At 35.4% G+C, this 17754-nt stretch overlaps 1 protein-coding gene across 1 annotated transcript in view; it reads right to left on the bottom strand.

The window, feature by feature from the left end:
* The window catches only part of CCDC18 (coiled-coil domain containing 18), a 103772-nt gene that overhangs the window by 42155 nt on the left and 43863 nt on the right, over positions 1-17754 (bottom strand). The window contains exons 15-18 of the mRNA XM_044914563.1: positions 13586-13720; positions 13119-13196; positions 7637-7753; positions 1921-2088 (exon numbers count right to left, since the gene is read on the bottom strand). Coding sequence (XP_044770498.1) covers positions 1921-2088; positions 7637-7753; positions 13119-13196; positions 13586-13720 — 498 coding nt within the window. The remainder of the gene's footprint in view (positions 1-1920; positions 2089-7636; positions 7754-13118; positions 13197-13585; positions 13721-17754) is intronic.

The raw sequence follows: 17754 nt of genomic DNA, 5'->3' as shown, positions 1-17754 counted from the left end.
CAAATTGCTTCACTGGTGTCCTGGGTTCATTTTCTCAGGAACCTATCCACTTTCTCAGGAACTCATACTATTGACTATCACTACTCTCTCCTTCTGGCTTCTTTATATTAGCATTTAAACATGTTCAAGACATTTCCATCATAAAAAACTACCCAAACCCCTACCTCCTCCAACTACCACCACCACCCTTTCTTTCCTCCTCTTCAAAGCCCAATTTCTCAGTTTTCTATGCTTGTTGTATCATCTTCTCACTTCTCATTCATTCCTCAACCCAAAGCAATTTAGCCATTTTCTATAGAAACTGAGCAATGTCACTAATGACCTCCATGTTGATAATTCTAGTGGACATTTCTCAACCCTCATTCTACTTGATATTGATCTCAGCAGCCCATGACACCAATGATCATTCTTAATTTCATGAAATACTTACTTTGGCTTCTCTGTACCGTATCTCACAGACATCTGCCCAAGTCAATCTTCTCACCTCTCATTCTGTATTTTCTCCCTAGTTAATCTCAGCCACTCCATGTTTTCAATGAACATTTACATGACTGTGCTCTTCAAGTTAATCTCTGGCTAATGACTTTAATATCCTCTCTGCTCTTCTAAAACCTCTCACTACAGAACTGAATACAGATTATAAGTTATTAATATCCACACCTCTAACTCAAGTTCCAAGAATAAAATTAAAATAGTACCCAGTGTAAAAACTAAAGGGAATCACCAAAACCCATCCACTCTGTGTTTTATTAAATAGCACACTCATAAGCAGAAAGAATCTAAAGATCAGTAATAATCTGAAAGAATCTAACATGGAATCTATGCATAGAGGAATATGAATGAAAGGCACAAAGAGAATACTGTATACAATGGAAAACTTACTCCAAATACTATAGAAATTTTTAGATATAAACTTCTTTAGACCCTCAAAGAAGTTAAAGAACATACAAAAATCTCTTAAAACAAAGATCAAGAAGAAAAAGAATTTACCAAATGAAAAATATAAATGAACTGGTAGATGTAAGGGGGGAAAAAAAGAGAGAGAACCATAAAATCATTATGGAAATGAAAATGACTTCAGAAAGAACAAGAATTTTAATCAATTCTACAAGCCAGAGACAACAACAAGGGACTTAGGAAGTGGGAATCAAACACAGATAAGATGAAGAAATGCTTCCAGGTGAAGCTGAACAACAAGCATAGCAAGCAAGAGGTCTAGACTTTAACAAAAGGGATGGAGAGCCACAGAACAGCTGTCTCTAAAAAAAAAAAAGAAAATAGAGAATACCTGCCTGATATGTTTGAATGTATTGAGGGATTCTTTGGTTGCACTGGAGAGGCTGAGGATGAATTCAGAATATGTAGATAAAAAGCCATCCAAATAACAAAAGGTGAGGTGTTGTGAGATTACAGGGAACTATCATTTCCTAATTTATACATTTTTGTAAAGTTTGAAAAAGAAAAACAACTCAAAAAATAGGAATTATCTGTCTGAAGATTTCAGATGAACTGGTAATGAATGAAAGAGGAAAGATTCGATTCTAGTATAAAATTCCTAGGATTCTTTCACTGGAGTAATAACATTTTTAGAAGTAAGTAGTTTCCTTTGGGATTTTTCTTGTAGTGCACTGCTTTAGCATATCCTTAGGGATTATCACGCATCCTGATACAAAAACATGATGGAATGAAAAAGTCTAAATTATAACTAAGTTCTATGGATGACAAAAATGTGCCCATGGTATTAGAGATGCAGGTTAGAACACACACAAATAGAACTTCACCCATTTTTCAATGTTAACACAGAATATTTCTTATAATATGAAATCTGTGAGGTAAATAGCAATATAACAAAATACTTATTATCGATTTTTAAAATTTCTATTTCATACAAGTGAAACTATGTTGACCAATAAGATATACCTGTTTTTCAAGTTTAGTTTGAATGTCTTCTAGCTCTCCGTTCCTAATTGTCTCTTGTTGTAACATTTGCTGCTGTTGCTGAAGAGTATGCTGTAGAATAAGATTCTGCTCAGCAGTCTCTTGAAGACTATGATTTTTTATCTTTAGTTCTTTCTGTAAACAGTATACCTAACAAATACATACATTTCTCATTAAAATGACATTTCAAATAAAAAGTCATAAAATGTCAATGCTGTTTTCCTTATTATCTTCATTTGTCATGTGGGATAATTGTATTTATGGCTATTGTTTGTTATATGGAAGGGCAGGTTCACTTTTCTGATGGAAGGGTGTGTTAGAAGGGCCTGCTTATAAGGCTGACTCTCGGGGTGCCTGGGTGGCTCAGTCATTAAGCATCAGTCTTTGGCTCAGGTCATGATCTCAGGGTCCTGGGATTGAGCCCCACATCGGGCTCCCTGCTCCGCGGGAAGCCTGCTTCTCCCTCTCCCACTCCCTCTGCTTGTGTTCCCTCTCTCGCTGTGTCTCTCTCTGTCAAATAAATAAATAAAATCTTTAAAAAAAAAAAAAGGAAAAAAATTCCCTTTGTCCTAGTAATCCAAATCCAATAAATCTGCCCAAAGAAATTATTTTAAAATCATATTAATAATGCAGCATAATTTACTATTTATTTATAATATTCTTTATGTGCTCCCAAAAGTAAGGGGAAAGCTTAATAAATGATGATATATCAATCTTGATTTAAAATGATGTAACCATTTAAAATCATAATTTAAAAGACAGTAGGAAATACAATATTTTACAAAATGAAATTAAGTGGAAAAAGCCCCCCAGAATTACATTTCATTAACATAATTATGAAAAACATTCAGACAAATAGAAAACTGAAAACTTATGTATTAGAAAGTGGATTGCAGGTAAATCCTTTAAAAATATCTTATTGTTGCTTACATAATAACTATTTTTAACATGAAGGAAAAAGTCATTCCTTTAAAGCAAAAAAAAAAAAATCTTTCCAATAAGTATTCCAGAAGAAAGGAATTTTAAACTGCTAAGAAATAGTGGAATAGAACCCTGATTTGGTCCCTTTTTCTAATTATCCAGCAGTTGAACAGTCAGCAGCATCATGAAGGGCTCAGGGCCCATATATTCTTTGGTCATGAGGAGAAGCTCTTAAGTTTCACCTTTCTTCATTATATGATGACACTGTAAATTTGGAGAACCTTAGGCAACTAACCAATTTCTTATTCTATTATTATAGTCCTTTTTTTATGCTAATCTACTTAATTTTGTCTACATGAAAATAATTTATTTAGTGCAAACATGTATCAGTATCACCTGTTTTTTTGTTTTACTTGCTAGCCCCCAAGAAAACTGCAGATCACACTTAGTGCAGTAGTTTATTTTATATAGAACTGACCTGCTGCAAGGTAAGTTTAAATACTATTTTTTCTTTATTGGAACATCCTGTCTTATACTTACTTTCCTAGTCAGAGAAAAAAATGGACAAAATATTAAGATAAGGTAAAACAGAAGAAAAAAAGATAAGCCTTAGCCAAAACGCCAAGAAACCATACCACATGATAACAATAAAAAATTTATTTCAGGGCGCCTGGGTGGCTCAGTTGGTTAAGCGACTGCCTTCGGCTCAGGTCATGATCCTGGAGTCCCGGGATCGAGTCCCGCATCGGGCTCCCTGCTCGGCAGGGAGTCTGCTTCTCCCTCTGACCCTCCTCCCTCTCATGCTCTCTGTCTCTCATTCTGTCTCAAATAAATAAATAAAATCTTTTTAAAAAAAAAAATTTATTTCAGCAACCTGGTCACTGGCAAAATAATTTCAATTAAAAATATTGAGTATCAACCTGCATCTATTCAATTTAAAGTGGCATTTTATTGCATTGCCCTTTAACTTCCACTTGACTTTAAAATATAAGAAATAGTTTTTACATTATATTCTCTGCTAAGTTATTATATTCAGAGAAGAGATTTCCTAAAGGATTTATCACTTTATAATTAGGGTCAAGAAGAAAGTAGAATTTACACTATAAAATCTACTTGACAATTAACTTTATCTAGATTAATCTATATCTGAAGGAAAAATACTCTCTCACCATTATTACAAAAAATAAAATATAACCCAGGGGTGCCTGGGTAGCTGAGTCAGTTGAGAGTCTGATTCCTGGTTTTGGCTTAGGTCATGATCTTGGGGTTCTGAGATCGAGCCCTGAGTTAGGCTCTGTGCTCAGTGAGGAGTCTGCTTGAGATTCTCTGCCTCTCCCTCTCCATCTGCCCCTCCCCTTGCTCACATGCTTTCTCTCTCTCTCATAAAAAATAAAATCTTTAAAAATAAATTAAATAAAATAAAACCCAGAAAAGTTACTGATATGATGATGCCAACTTCTCAAAATTTAAGTCTATCAATTTGAATAAAAATATCAATTAAATGATTGATCTTATGCAAAAAATGTTTAGGCTTATTCACATCTATTTTGTGTTTATTTTCTCCTATCATGTTAACAATGTAATTTTGCATCATACTTTATCACTTTTTAAAGCACGTTAATATGGAATTAAAATATTTTCAAAATGATTCAGAACTCCAAAGTTACTATTATTTTAATCATAAATGTACTTATTCAACATGTAGAAAATAATATTTGCCTGAGGCAAAATTTCAGAGGAATATTTATTAGCTTTTTGTGGTGGATAATTAACATTTAGTTTTTACAACTGGATAACTTCCTACCAGTATGCTCTAGAGTCACTTAATTATTCAGCTAGTATGTGATTTGGGAATATCTACTGATTTAAAAGATTAAAACATCTTTATAACATCACCTATTACTAAAAGAATGGATGCACTATGAATCAAATCCAATTTTCTTGTTTTCTTTTTAAGGTTTTATTTATTTATCTGACAGAGAGAGAGAGAGAGAGAGCACAAGCAGGCGGAGCGGCAGGCAGAGGGAGAGGGAGAAGCAGGCTTCCCGCTGAGCAGGGAGCCAGACACAGGGCTCAATCCCAGGACCCTGGGATCATGACCTGAGCTGAAGGCAGATGCTTAACGACTGAGCCACCCAGGTGGCCTCAAATCCAATTTTCTAAACCCTAGCTATATATGATGGAAACCTCACAAGTCTGATATAAGATAATACAGTTGACTGTTGAACAATAAGGGTTTGAACTGCATAGGTCCACTCGTGCAGATTTTTTACAGTACAGTACTGTAAATGTATTTTTTCTCCCTTATGATTTTCTTAATCACATTTTCTTTTCTCTAGCTCACTTTATTGTAATAAAACAGTATATAATACATATAACATAGAAAATATGTGTTAATCATCTATGTTATGGTAAGGCGTCTAGTCAACAGTAGGCCATTCATAGTTAAGTTTTTGGGAAATCAAAGGTTATATGGGGATTTTCAACTACATGGCGGGGAGGGGGTCGGCACCCCTAACCACTGCATTGTTCAAGGATCAACCTTAATTATATTAACCAGCATTGATACTAAAATTTGCTCTAAAGACAAATAATTCAAAAGTAAATAAATGTATGGGGTGGTACTTAAGAAAACAAAGTAAACAGCAATTGAATTTTTCTCCATTTCTTATCGATATATGTGAAAGAGTGAAAGATAACCTGTTAAGTAAGCATGTGCACTGAGATAATAATTCAGCAGCGAAAAATGCAAATCTTTCTAATTTACTTACTTATTCCCTAGTATAGTTGTACATACTTGACCACTACTTCTATTTTCTAATTCAGTTTGGAGCCTAGGTTTTTATTTCCAGTCGTTTTGGAAATAATTCTAAGTTCATTTTAGGTAAATGCTTACTATCCACTCTAGTCTCTGATGCGGTTTCTGAGAGCACAAAGTGTAAAGCTCAACAAACTCTCTTGTTACGAACACTGCTTGTCTCCAGATTCCATCTCTGCCAAGTCCATCTACACTGAAGGATAGTGAGGGCTATCAAAGAAATGTTTAAGTAATGTTTGAAGAAGTTCATAGTAAAATAAAAATAACATTTCTATTTTAAAAAGTCAAAGTATCCATAGTTGAGGTAATTTAAATTCCATATACTGCAGTAGAGAAATATATGCCTGTCTGTCAAAAATGCTATAAAAGCCTTCATGAAGAGACATGGAAGGAAGAAGACAGGACCAATAAAATGTGAAGAGTTCCTTTTCTCAATCTCTAAACTTATATAATTATGTGATACACCTAAGTCTGAAGTGCTAGTCAACTATATATTTGCTTTTAGATCTATGCCTGCCTTCCCCCTGCTCTGCTCCAGGTATTGCAAGAAATTCCCTTTTGGATAACAGAAAGATTTAGCCAGTGGGAGGGACCTGGAGCAGTTCTCCTCCTCTACGGCCTCAGTTTCAATTAGACAGATTCCTTTGTGGACCTCACTCCACTAGGCAGCCCTGCTTCTGGACTATAATCATCGCATCTCTTCCTGATATTCCTCTATCCCTGATGATGGTAGTAGGTCCTTGCTTATGATAATCTGAGTCACCTTACCATGCTTTGTTTGCTTCTCCCCTCTTCCATCACCTGTGTATCTAATTCTCTGCATAAAATTCTCTCCATTTTAAAGATATAGAAAGGATTCTATTTTTTGGTTGGGACTTTCTGATGCATTCAAGTCAACTTTGATGAACATTTTTGGGGGACTATTTCTAAACATGAATTTAAGGTTTAAAGCTTATATTTAATTTTTAAAATAGAATTTATTTTAAATTTGTATTATAAATTCTACAAAGAAATAAAGGAACTCTTCACTAAGGTTATACCTTTGAGCAAAGTGAATACCTATTATGTTGAAAGCAAAGTGGTAGACACTGAGATATAGAATAAGATATGAATAAGATAACTTGAGTCATCCATCCAGTATCTCAGAAACTCATCTCAATAGAGAAAGTTGAATTTCCAAACCTAATTCTCAATCCTTCAGACAACCAGAAGGAGCAAAAATAAAACGAAAAAATTTGAAGATGGGGCGGCTGGGTGGCTCAGTTGTTAAGCGTCTGCCTTCGGCTCAGGTCATGATCCCAGGGTCCTGGGATCGAGCCCTGCATCGGGCTCCCTGCTCCGTGGGGAGCCTGCTTCTCCCTCTCCCACTCCCCCTGCTTGTGTTCCCTCGCTAGCTGTGTTTCTGTCAAATAAATAAATAAAACCTTAAAAAAAAAAAAAGAAAAAATTTGAAGAATTTTACGCCTCTAAATCTAAAACAATATTCTAAGTCTTAATTATTTTATATTAGAATTACTTTCTGTGATATTAACAATAATCTTCCGATTCCCTAGAAATAGATAAAAGAATCAGAATTTTAAGGTGTCATATTTTGTATTGCACAGAATTAATGTTTGTTATAAACAAAGACTATAAAACTGGAATTCACATTTTAATGGAAAGTTTTTTTTAAAAGATTTTATTTATTTGAGAAAGAGAGAGTGCGCACAAGTGGGGGAGGAGGGGCAGAGGGAGAAGCAGGCTCCCCGCTTAGCAGGGAGCCTGATGGGGGGCTTGATCCCAGGACCCTGGGATCATGACCTGAGCCCAAGGCAGAAGCTTTAACCGACTGAGCCACCCAGGCACCCCTTAATGGAAAGTTTATCAGCTACATAAAGATGTACTTTTAAAGAATCTTAAAAATAATATCTCAAAAAGAAATCATGTGAAAAATGTTTTTTAATAAAAATGCTAATTTACCTCTTCAGATTTCTTCTTTAGCTGTTTTTCAAACTTTTCCTTATTTCCTTCTAATTGATTCAAGTGCAAGGCAAGTTCTTCCTTACAAATTTCCAGTGCTGAATCTAGTTGTCTGACCTAAGCAGGAGAAAAGCAAAAAAAGAAAAATCAACTAATATTAATGAGTGCTTATTATATGTTCAATATTTTACAGGTTTATCTCCTAATGTTACCTAACTGCTTAAAACTGAATACACAGCCCAACTTAGGACACAAAATGCTATTACAGAACAAATTTATTTAGAAAACTGATTTTTTATTACAAATTAGGAAATCAGAGGCTGGCGTCCTGAAGAATAAACCGAACATGAACAAGTGAAGAAGGGCATTCCAGGAAGAGGGAGTATGTCCAGAGACAAGACAATGTGAAAAGGAATGGTGCGAAGTTGGCAGTTTAGGGTACGAAGAGTATTAATTTATAGGAGATGGGTATTTGGGAGATTAGACTGGAAAGACAGACTGGGGCCAACCGTCAAGAACCCGTAGACCAAACACCCTAAGACATTTACCTAAAATAGTAAGCAACATTTAAGCCTATTTCTTAAGTTCCCTTGATCAAGAAAAATAGTAAAGTGAGTACACACTAGTGTACAGTGCTAATCATGCTATGGTGTGAATATTCTGAATGTGCTCAAGTCACAAAGAAAATGAAAATATTTTTGTTAGCTAGAAAAAAAACTTAACAGGCTGCATTTGCTTTGAATCCGGGAAAACATTTTCAGAAAGGCAGCACTGTAACTTGGTCCAAGTGTTCACAGAGCTGCAAATGCTTTACACCACCTTAATATTAAACAGCAAATGAGCAAAGAGCAACACAAATTCAGTAAATTTTTTCACAAAAATTAGTTCAAGGGCCACAATTTGCACACATGCTCCATATCCCATCTGTCAAAAAGATGCTTGTCTTGGGCGCCTGGGTGGCTCAGATGGTTAAGCGTCTGCCTTCGGCTCAGGTCATGATCCCGGAGTCCTGGGATCGAGTCCCACATCGGGCTCCCCGCTCTGCGGGAGGTCTGCTTCTCCCTCTGCCTCTCTCTCTCTCATGAATAAGTAAATAAAATCTTTTAAAAAAAAAAAAAAAAGATGCTTGTCTTGCTTCTTTCTTAGTGTAATTTTGAGCTTCTCAGGAGTGGTTTTTTTCCCCCCCTTAATCAAGTAGCATTCTCGTAAGTCATCTTGAAGGTGTAAAAGAAATCTCAAGATAAGAAAAAGAGAAAAATGCTCCCTGTTGCAGATACTATTTATTCTATATCATGAAATAATCTTTGCAACTCATATTTCTAAATAGAGAATCCTGAAATACAGTTTTCAAAGACTGTCCTTATAGCCTGTGAATATAACCATTAACAGCTAAAAAGTTGGTAATTTTGAATTATGCTTGTTAATAAATTAACATTAAATTAACACAAATTAACATTTGTTTTATGAAAGGCATAAATACTTATGAGTTTTCTTTCTTTTTTTTCTGAGGGTTTTATTTTTTTAGTTTTCTCTCTTAACCATGAGAATGAGCACTGCTACTTGTATCATCTCCCACACACAGAGAAAAAATGAAATCTGTGACTGTCAGAATATCGCACCTGATAATTAATAATGTAAAAACGAATTCAGGCAAGCTTTATCATGAGATGTTAAAACCATCGGTTATAGGTAGTTGAGGAGCAGTACATTCACACGGCCTGAAAGAATCACCGCACATTTTATTAATTATAAAGGAAAAAAATGTGCCCTTCACATGGGGAGATCTGGCAGTAATCGGCTTACATAAGGTGCCAGTGTTGGCAGTGACAGTAACGGGGTAGTCTGACATGTGCTTCCTGATGGGAAGCAGAAGAACACAGTATAACTCATGTGGTGTTCTAGTTGACCTAGACTTTCAGAAGATTCACTATCAGAAGAACAGAAGGAAAGAGTGAGTTTAGGGAAACCGAAAGTGCCAAATGCAACATGTACTTATAAATGAATCCTAGATTGTAAAAAGCACAAGAACAAGCTGAAGTAGTGTTTCTGAAGGTTTTAATGGGCATACAAATCAGCTGGGCACCCTATTAAAATACAGATTCTGATTCAGTAGAAGGGCAAAAAGGTAAGACAGGAGACATGGGCTCAAAATTTAAGGAGGCACTCACTCGCAGGGTCATGCCAAGTGCCAACACTATACTTATACAACCCCAAGAGTAAGCATCTCCCTAAATTTTGCACCAGAAGCAATTCACTTCCTTCACCTTAATTCCAATTCTGTTCAGTAGGTCCGGGGTATAGCCGAAATTCTCCAAGTCAAACACGTTTCTAGGTGATGTTGATGTTGCTAGTCCACAGACCATGCTTTGAGTAGCAAGGCTATATAGAACGATTTTAAATAATTGGAAAAATTTTAGTATGGACTGTGTGTTGAATGATGTCACTGAATTAACTTTTACTTTCTCTGGTGTGTAGAGTGGTGAGGTCATGTAGGAGAAAGTTTCTGTTCACAGGAGATGCAAGTTTAAATATTAAAGGTGTAAAGTGTTACGACATCTGCAACCTTCTCTCAGGTGGTCTGGCAAAAAGGAAATCTGTACGTTATGAGATTGGGTGGGTCCGTGCACAAGTGGGTATGTATGTGTAGGGAGAGATGAAATGAATGTAGCTAAACAGACAGTAAATTGAGGCAGAGGGTTCACAAATGTTCTCTGTACTATTCTTTCCATTTTTTTGCAGGTTTGGAATTTTTCAAAATAAAATTTAAAGATTTTTTTTTTTTTTTTTTAATAGAGACACAGCGAGAGAGGGACCACAAGCAGGGGGAGTGGGAGAGGGAGAAGCAGGCTTCCCGCGGAGCAGGGAGCCCCATGTGGGGCTCGATCCCAGGACCCTGGGATCATGACCTGAGCTGAAGGCAGATGCTTAACGACTGAGCCACCCAGGCGCCCCTCAAAATAAAATTTAATTAAAATTAATAAATCAATTTAAAAAATAATAAAACCCCAAACATTTACTACTCTGTTGGATTCATTATTTGAACAGGAGTTTGAGAGTCTAAATCTCATATGGATAAGCATCATTCACCTCATACAAACCACCTATAAATACACACGTATATATATGGACATAAATGAATGAAATGAAAACAAAGACACTGCTTTGTTGAACCAAAGAACTTCCTCAGGAGTACAGTCTGGGGGTAACCAAGTATGGGCTCTACTCTACCTATTTTCAACAAAAGCAGCTAAGTTCTTTTTTGCTGTTGCTTTTTTCTACTTATGACTTTCTTTGGGAAAAGAAAAAAATCCAGAGTGGAATATAAAAGCAAAACAAAAGAAAGTAAGTAAACAAAATCTCTAAATCTAACAGGAACCTTCTCAATATTCTATTTAACAACACGTAATATAATTGCTTTAATTTATTGGTTTATTATTCCTGTTCAGAACTTCCCATCAATCTTCTAGTTCTCATTAATCATACTTTCATAAATGGTATCTTTAAATTGATTCTTATAACTCTCCTGCAGATAGAAAATTCAGAATTTTTGTGATTTCATTCTTAATTATATTTGTATCTCCTTTGTTAATGGTTGAATTGACTGCATTTTCCAAGACTTTACCAATTGTAAGAATATATTCTTTGACTGGTTACTTTAAAAAAAATTCATTATTTTTTATGCAAAGAACAAATAGAGGTACCTACGTCGAGGGACATAGCCAAAGTCAAGAGGGGAAGGTGGTAATGACATATCAGGAAGAAACTAGGTTTCAAACTTCAATTTTGTTGCTACAAATATCCTGTATGTTAGGTTTGGTATAGCTTGAGTCATAGGAATGTTGTTTCTATATTTCTTCCTCATTTTGGTGTTTGCCCCAATAACATCAAACCTAAAGCCATTAAGGGAATAAAACCCAGTAACATAATTACTTCTCTTACTGATTTTAATATCTGGTTATTAACATATGGAAATAAACTACTAGATGTGTTAGGCAGTTTAATAAAAAACAGGAGGTAAGTGGCAATATAGATTTTATTTAGTGAAATTATTTCATGCCTACAACTTTTATAATGATTTTTTCATGTTAATGATCTTAGAGGTTACTGTTACATGAGGAAATGAATTGACATGGCATTAAATGTTAAAAGTTTTGGGGAATACTATATGAAAGTTATGGATAAACATAACTGTGTTTACCTGGGCATACTTGGTAATAAAATGGATTAAAAACAGAGTACCAGGCAAAAATAACACTGAATTAACATATTCCTTATATTCAAGCCATATATGACAGAATAAACATGCTGTTACCTATTTTTAACACTAAAAATGCAAAGGAGAAATATCGAATATACAGTAAGTACTTATGAAACTTTGAGTAACTGAGTATGTGCTAAGCATTATAGGTACCTCATTTCATCTCCTCCTCATACTGACCCTCCTCCAGAGTATTGTTATCTGTATTTTACTGATGAAAAAGTTAAAGTTCAGAGACTTAAAATAACCTAGCCAGGGTTAAAGCTAACTAGTAAGCACTCTGAAATCAGAACTGAACCTCAAGTCAACTTAGCTCCAAAACCCATTCTTTTAATCATGAAGATAGAGTAGCCATAAAACAAAAGTATTTTTGTATTTTATCTGAAAATTCTGATTTTTTCCCCTAATTAATCTTATAGCAGAACTGGTAAAAAGAAGTAAAATTCGGGCGCCTGAGTGGCTCAGTTGGTTAAGCGACTGCCTTCGGCTCAGGTCATGATCCTGGAGTCCCTGGATCGAGTCCCGCATCAGGCTCCCTGCTCGGCAGGGAGTCTGCTTCTCCCTCTGACCCTCCCCCCTCTCATGTGCTCTCTCTCTCATTCTCTCTCTCTCAAATAAATAAATAAAAAATCTTTAAAAAAAAAAAAAAGAAGAAGTAAAATTCGACTGCTTGTAGATTCATCTCCTTTCACTTCCTCTGTTAATTCTTTACTGGTAATGTTAATAAGTAGCTACAATTAAAAAAACATTTTTTGTTAAAAAAGAAGCTTTTTTTTTTTTTTTAAAGATTTTAATTATTCATTTATTTGAGAGAGTGAGAGAGAGAGAGCACATGAGAGGGGGGAAGGTCACAGGGAGAAGCAGACTCCCCACTGAGCAGGGAGCCCGATGCGGGACTCGATCCCGGGACTCCAGGATCATGACCTGAGCCGAAGGCAGTCGCTTAACGAACTGAGCCACCCAGGCGCCCAAAAAAGAAGCCTTTCTTAAGGCAAAAAAAAAAAAGGTTAGACAATCCACAAACCAGATTATCAACAATCAAATAATTAAGATTATAATTCACAATGAAGAAAAAATACTTACAGAAACTAAGTTCCCTGACTCAGGTAAAATCTTTACCTGTGAGTTTTTATCTAAATAATTTTTATAATTTTTAGAGAAAAGTATAAAAGCTACAGAATGTCTCTATTAAAAAAAAAAGTTTTAAAAAATTAGCATACTAGCCTTGATTGTTTCTTCAGATACTTGGTTCTGTAATGTTCTCAAAGCTTCATCTTTCTTCATGTTTTCCTTTTCCATCTCCTGAAAACACACAGATTGGTAGCAAAAATATGAGTACATGTATAAATATTTTAATTTTAGCATTACTAATAGGCTGTTAAGCAACTGATTTAATTAGAATTAAAGGTAGGTTATAGAAACGTAAGTATTAGTCAGCTGTTAAACAGCACTTTCAGGGGCGCCTGGGTGGCTCAGTCAGTTAAATGTCTGCCTTTGGCTCAGGTCATGATCCTGGGGTCCTGGGATCGAGCCCCGCATCGGGCTCCCTGCTCAGCGGGAGTCTGCTTCTCCCACTCCCTCCCTGCTTGTGCTCTCAGTTGCTATCTCTGTCTCTCTCAAATGAATAAGTAAAATCTTTTTTAAAAATGAATAAATAGATAAAATAAACACTTTCACAAAGATGATTTTACCCCTTTGCTTTCCGTCAGGAGTCTGTCTAGTGATTCAAGATGATGTTGTTTACATATTATATCTTGCTGCAAAATGGACATAGTCTTTTCTTGTTCTTTAAACTGTTGGTCTTTTTTCTCTAGTTGAGATTCAAGCTAAACATAAAAACATGATTTATTAACTTGCATATAATTTTTTAAAAATCATGAAACATGTTAAATATACAGAAAAGAATATAATACTCCTATGTTAAATTACTATTGAAATTACACAGATTTTTCATTTTGCCAAATTTCCTTCAGTTTCTCTCTCTTGAGAGAAGAAATGAAATCACATGGCCAGGTCTTACCTCTCACCAATACAGTTGATTTCCTCCCTCATCAATACAGCTGACCCTTGACCAACACAGGTTTGAATTGCACAGGTCCACTTATATGAGGATTTTTTACAGTATGGTACTGTAAATGTATTTTTTCTCTTCGTTATGATTTTCTTAATCACATTTTCTTTTCTTGGGATTTATTGTAAGAATACACTATATGATACATGTAACATACAAAATATGTATTAGCTGACTGTTTTGTTATCAGCAAGGCTTCTGGTCATGAGTAGGCTGTTCAGTTTTGGGGGAGTCAAAAGTTAGATGAGAATTTTCAACTGTGCAGGGGGACTGTGCCCCTAACCCCTAAGTTGTTCAAAGGTCAAATGTACTATGCTGAAATTGGTCTGCATCATTCTCTGGTATGTTTCTCACACGTTTTTTGTGTTTACTACATATGTAGATCTATGAATAATATGTAATGTATTTTTGTTTTGAAATTTTACACAGACAATATAAAAACATCTGCAAGTTGTAGCGACTTGGTTTTTTTACTCAATATTGTTTTAGATATTTATCCCTGGATATTTATCCATGTAACCATATGTAGATCTAATTCATTGCTTTTTCTAACAGTACAGTATTCCATTGTAACAACAAATTACAGTTGTCTTCTCTTCTACTCAAGAAGAGTTTAATATTCTATTTTTCACCATCACAACAATGTTACAATACATCCTGTGTGCACTTCTCTTTGTGTTAGAGTTTCTTTAGAATAGATCACCTAGAAGTGGACTTTCTGTTTGTAGGATATGCACATTTCCAATTTCATTAGGTATTTCTCTTCAAAGTGCATCAAAATTTATGCTTATATTAGAAATGTATAAGATTCTCATTCCCACAACTTCAACAATAATTGGTGTTATCAAAATTTCAAAATACATGGGACGCCTGAGTGGCTCAGTTGGTTAAGCGTCTGCCTTCGGCTCAGGTCATGATCCCAGGGTCCTGGGATCGAGTCCCGCATCGGGCTCCCTGCTCCGCGGGGAGCCTGCTTCTCCCTCTGCCTCTGTCTCTCTCTCTGTCTCTCATGAATAAATAAATAAAATCTTTAAAAAAAAAAAAAAATTTCAAAATACCTTTGTGAAGACAAAATAGGAAATTACTGATATGTGTATATGCATATATGTGCATATTACATACAAATGTGCAAAATTATATGATATATATAACACACACATACATATATAATAAAAATATGACAGAACAAGGTTAACTAGAAAATATTAAAACTAAGTAACTCTGAAAACACTCAAATGAAAATAATCAAATAACAAATTAAGAGGAACAGGGCGCCTGGGTGGCTCAGTTGGTTAGGCGACTGCCTTCGGCTCAGGTCATGATCCTGGAGTCCCGGGATCGAGTCCTGCATCGGGCTCCCTGCTCGGCAGGGAGTCTGCTTCTCCCCCTCCCGCTCCCCCCTCTTGTGCTCTTTCTCTCTCTCACTCTCTCTCTCAAATAAATAAATAAAATCTTTAAAAAAAAAAAATTAGAGGAACAGAACAAATAAAGATGGAAGAAAAGTGAACAGAGCCTAAAAGACCTGTTGGACACCATCCAGCAGACCAAAACACAGATCATGGGAGGAGAGGAGAGGGAAAAAGGGACACTGAGAATATCTGAAGAAATAATGATTGAAAATGTCTAAATTTGGGGCACCTGGCTGGCTCAGTTGGAAAAGCATGCAACTCCTGATCTCAGGGTCATGAGTTTGAGTCCCAAGAAAATGTCTAAATTTAATGAAAGACATGGAAATAAACATCCAAGAATCTCAACTCCAAGAAAGATGAACTCAAAAAGGAATCACACAAAGACACAGATATAATCAAAACTTTCAAAAGACAGAGAAATCAGCAAGAGATAAATGAGTAATCACATACAAGGATCCACAATAATATTACAAGCAGATTCTCATCAGATACTTTGGAAGCCAAAAGACAAATGTGTTGATTTACTGAAAAGAAAAAAATGTCCACCAAGAATCCTACTATCTGGCAAAATTGTCCTTCCGAAGTGAGGCAGAAATTAAGACATTCCCAGATAAATAAATGCTGAGGGGGTTGTGACCACCAGATATGCCCCACCAGAAATGCTCAAGGGAGTTCTACAAAGCGAAATGAAAGGACACTAGACAATAATTCAAAGCCATATGGAGTATTAAAACTCTCAAAGATAACAGCAAGGATAATTATAAAAGCTAGTATTATTCTAACGATGGTTTATAATTACTTTTTGTTTTCTATAGGATTTAATATATTTAATGAAGAAAAAACCAGTTAGTGTAATTTATTAGTATAAATTTGGTTTGTAATTCCAAGTCTTCTTTTCTAAATAGTTTGAGAGACTAATACATTTGAACGAATTATTAGTTTATGTTTTAGGGCACACAAGGTATAAAGAAATAATTTTGTGACATTAACATTAGAAAGGAGTAAAAATGGAGCTGTAAAAGGACACAATTTTTGTATATTACTGAAGTTAGGCTGGTACAAATTCAAATTAGAATAATAAAACTTTAGGGGTGCCTGGGTGGCTCAGTCGTTAAGCATCTACCTTCAGCTCAGGTCATGATCCCAGGATCCTGGGATCAAGCCCCACACCGGGCTCTATGCTCGGCGGGAAGCCTGCTTCTCCCTCTCCCACTCCCCCTGCTTGTGTTCCCTCTCTTGCTCTCTCTCTCTGTCAAATAAATAAATAAAATCTTTAAAAAAAAAAAAAAGAATAAAATTTTAGAATGTTAAATGTAATACCCATGACAACCACACAAAAAATAACAATACAATATTCACAAAAGAGAATGGAAACAAGAAAAGAATGTCAAAATTTCACCACAAAAAAAAAAAACAAAACCTGAATTCAAAAGAAGACAGTAATGTAGGAAAGGAGGGACAAAAAAGCTGTAAGGCATATAGAAAACAAACAGCATCATGACAAAAAGACAGTCTCTATCAGTATTTACTTTAAATATAAATGGATTAAACTCTCTAATCAAAAGATAGAGACTGGCAGGGGCGCCTGGGTGGCTCAGTCAGTTAAACGTCTGCCTTTGGCTCAGGTCATGATTCCAGCGTCCTGGGATCGAGCCCCACATTGGGCTCCCTGCTCAGCGGGAAGCCTGCTTCTCCCTCTCCCTCTGCCTGCCTCTCTGCGTACTTGTTCTCTCTCTCTCTCTCTGTCAAATAAATAAATAAAATCTTTAAAAAAAAAAAAAAAAGATAGAGACTGGCAGAAGATAAAAACACATGATCCAAATACAGTTGACCCTTGAACAATGCAGAGGTTAAGGTGGCTGACCCCATGTGCAGTTGAAAATCTGTATAACTTTTGACTCCACAGAAACTGAACTACTAATAGCCTATTGCTGACCAAAGCCTTACCAATAACATAAACAGTTGATTAACACATATTTTGTATCGTACATGTATCATATTCTTATAATAAAGTAAGCTAGAGAAAAAAATATTAATAAAATCATAAGAGAAGATACATTTACAGTACTGTTGTAAAAAATCCACAAATAAGTGGACCCATGTTGTTCAAGGGTCAACTGTATATGCTGTCTACAAGAGACTCACTTGAGATCCAAAGACACAAGCGTGTTAAAAGTGAAAGGATATAAAAAGATATTCCATGCAAATAAGTAACCAAAAGAGAGCAGGGGTACCTACACAAATATCAGAAAAAACACTTTGTATCAAAAAAGGTTTTAAGAGACAAAGAAGGACATTATTTACTATAAGGTTCAAAATAGTAGCATGATATAATAATTATGAAGTTTACTCATGTAATGACAGACCATCAAAATATATG

Source organism: Neomonachus schauinslandi, chromosome 4 (assembly GCF_002201575.2).
Source record: "Neomonachus schauinslandi chromosome 4, ASM220157v2, whole genome shotgun sequence".
In the NCBI taxonomy this organism is placed as follows: Eukaryota; Metazoa; Chordata; class Mammalia; order Carnivora; family Phocidae; genus Neomonachus; species Neomonachus schauinslandi.
Note: the sequence above shows the minus strand (reverse complement) of the source record. Positions and strands in the feature narration are given on the sequence as shown.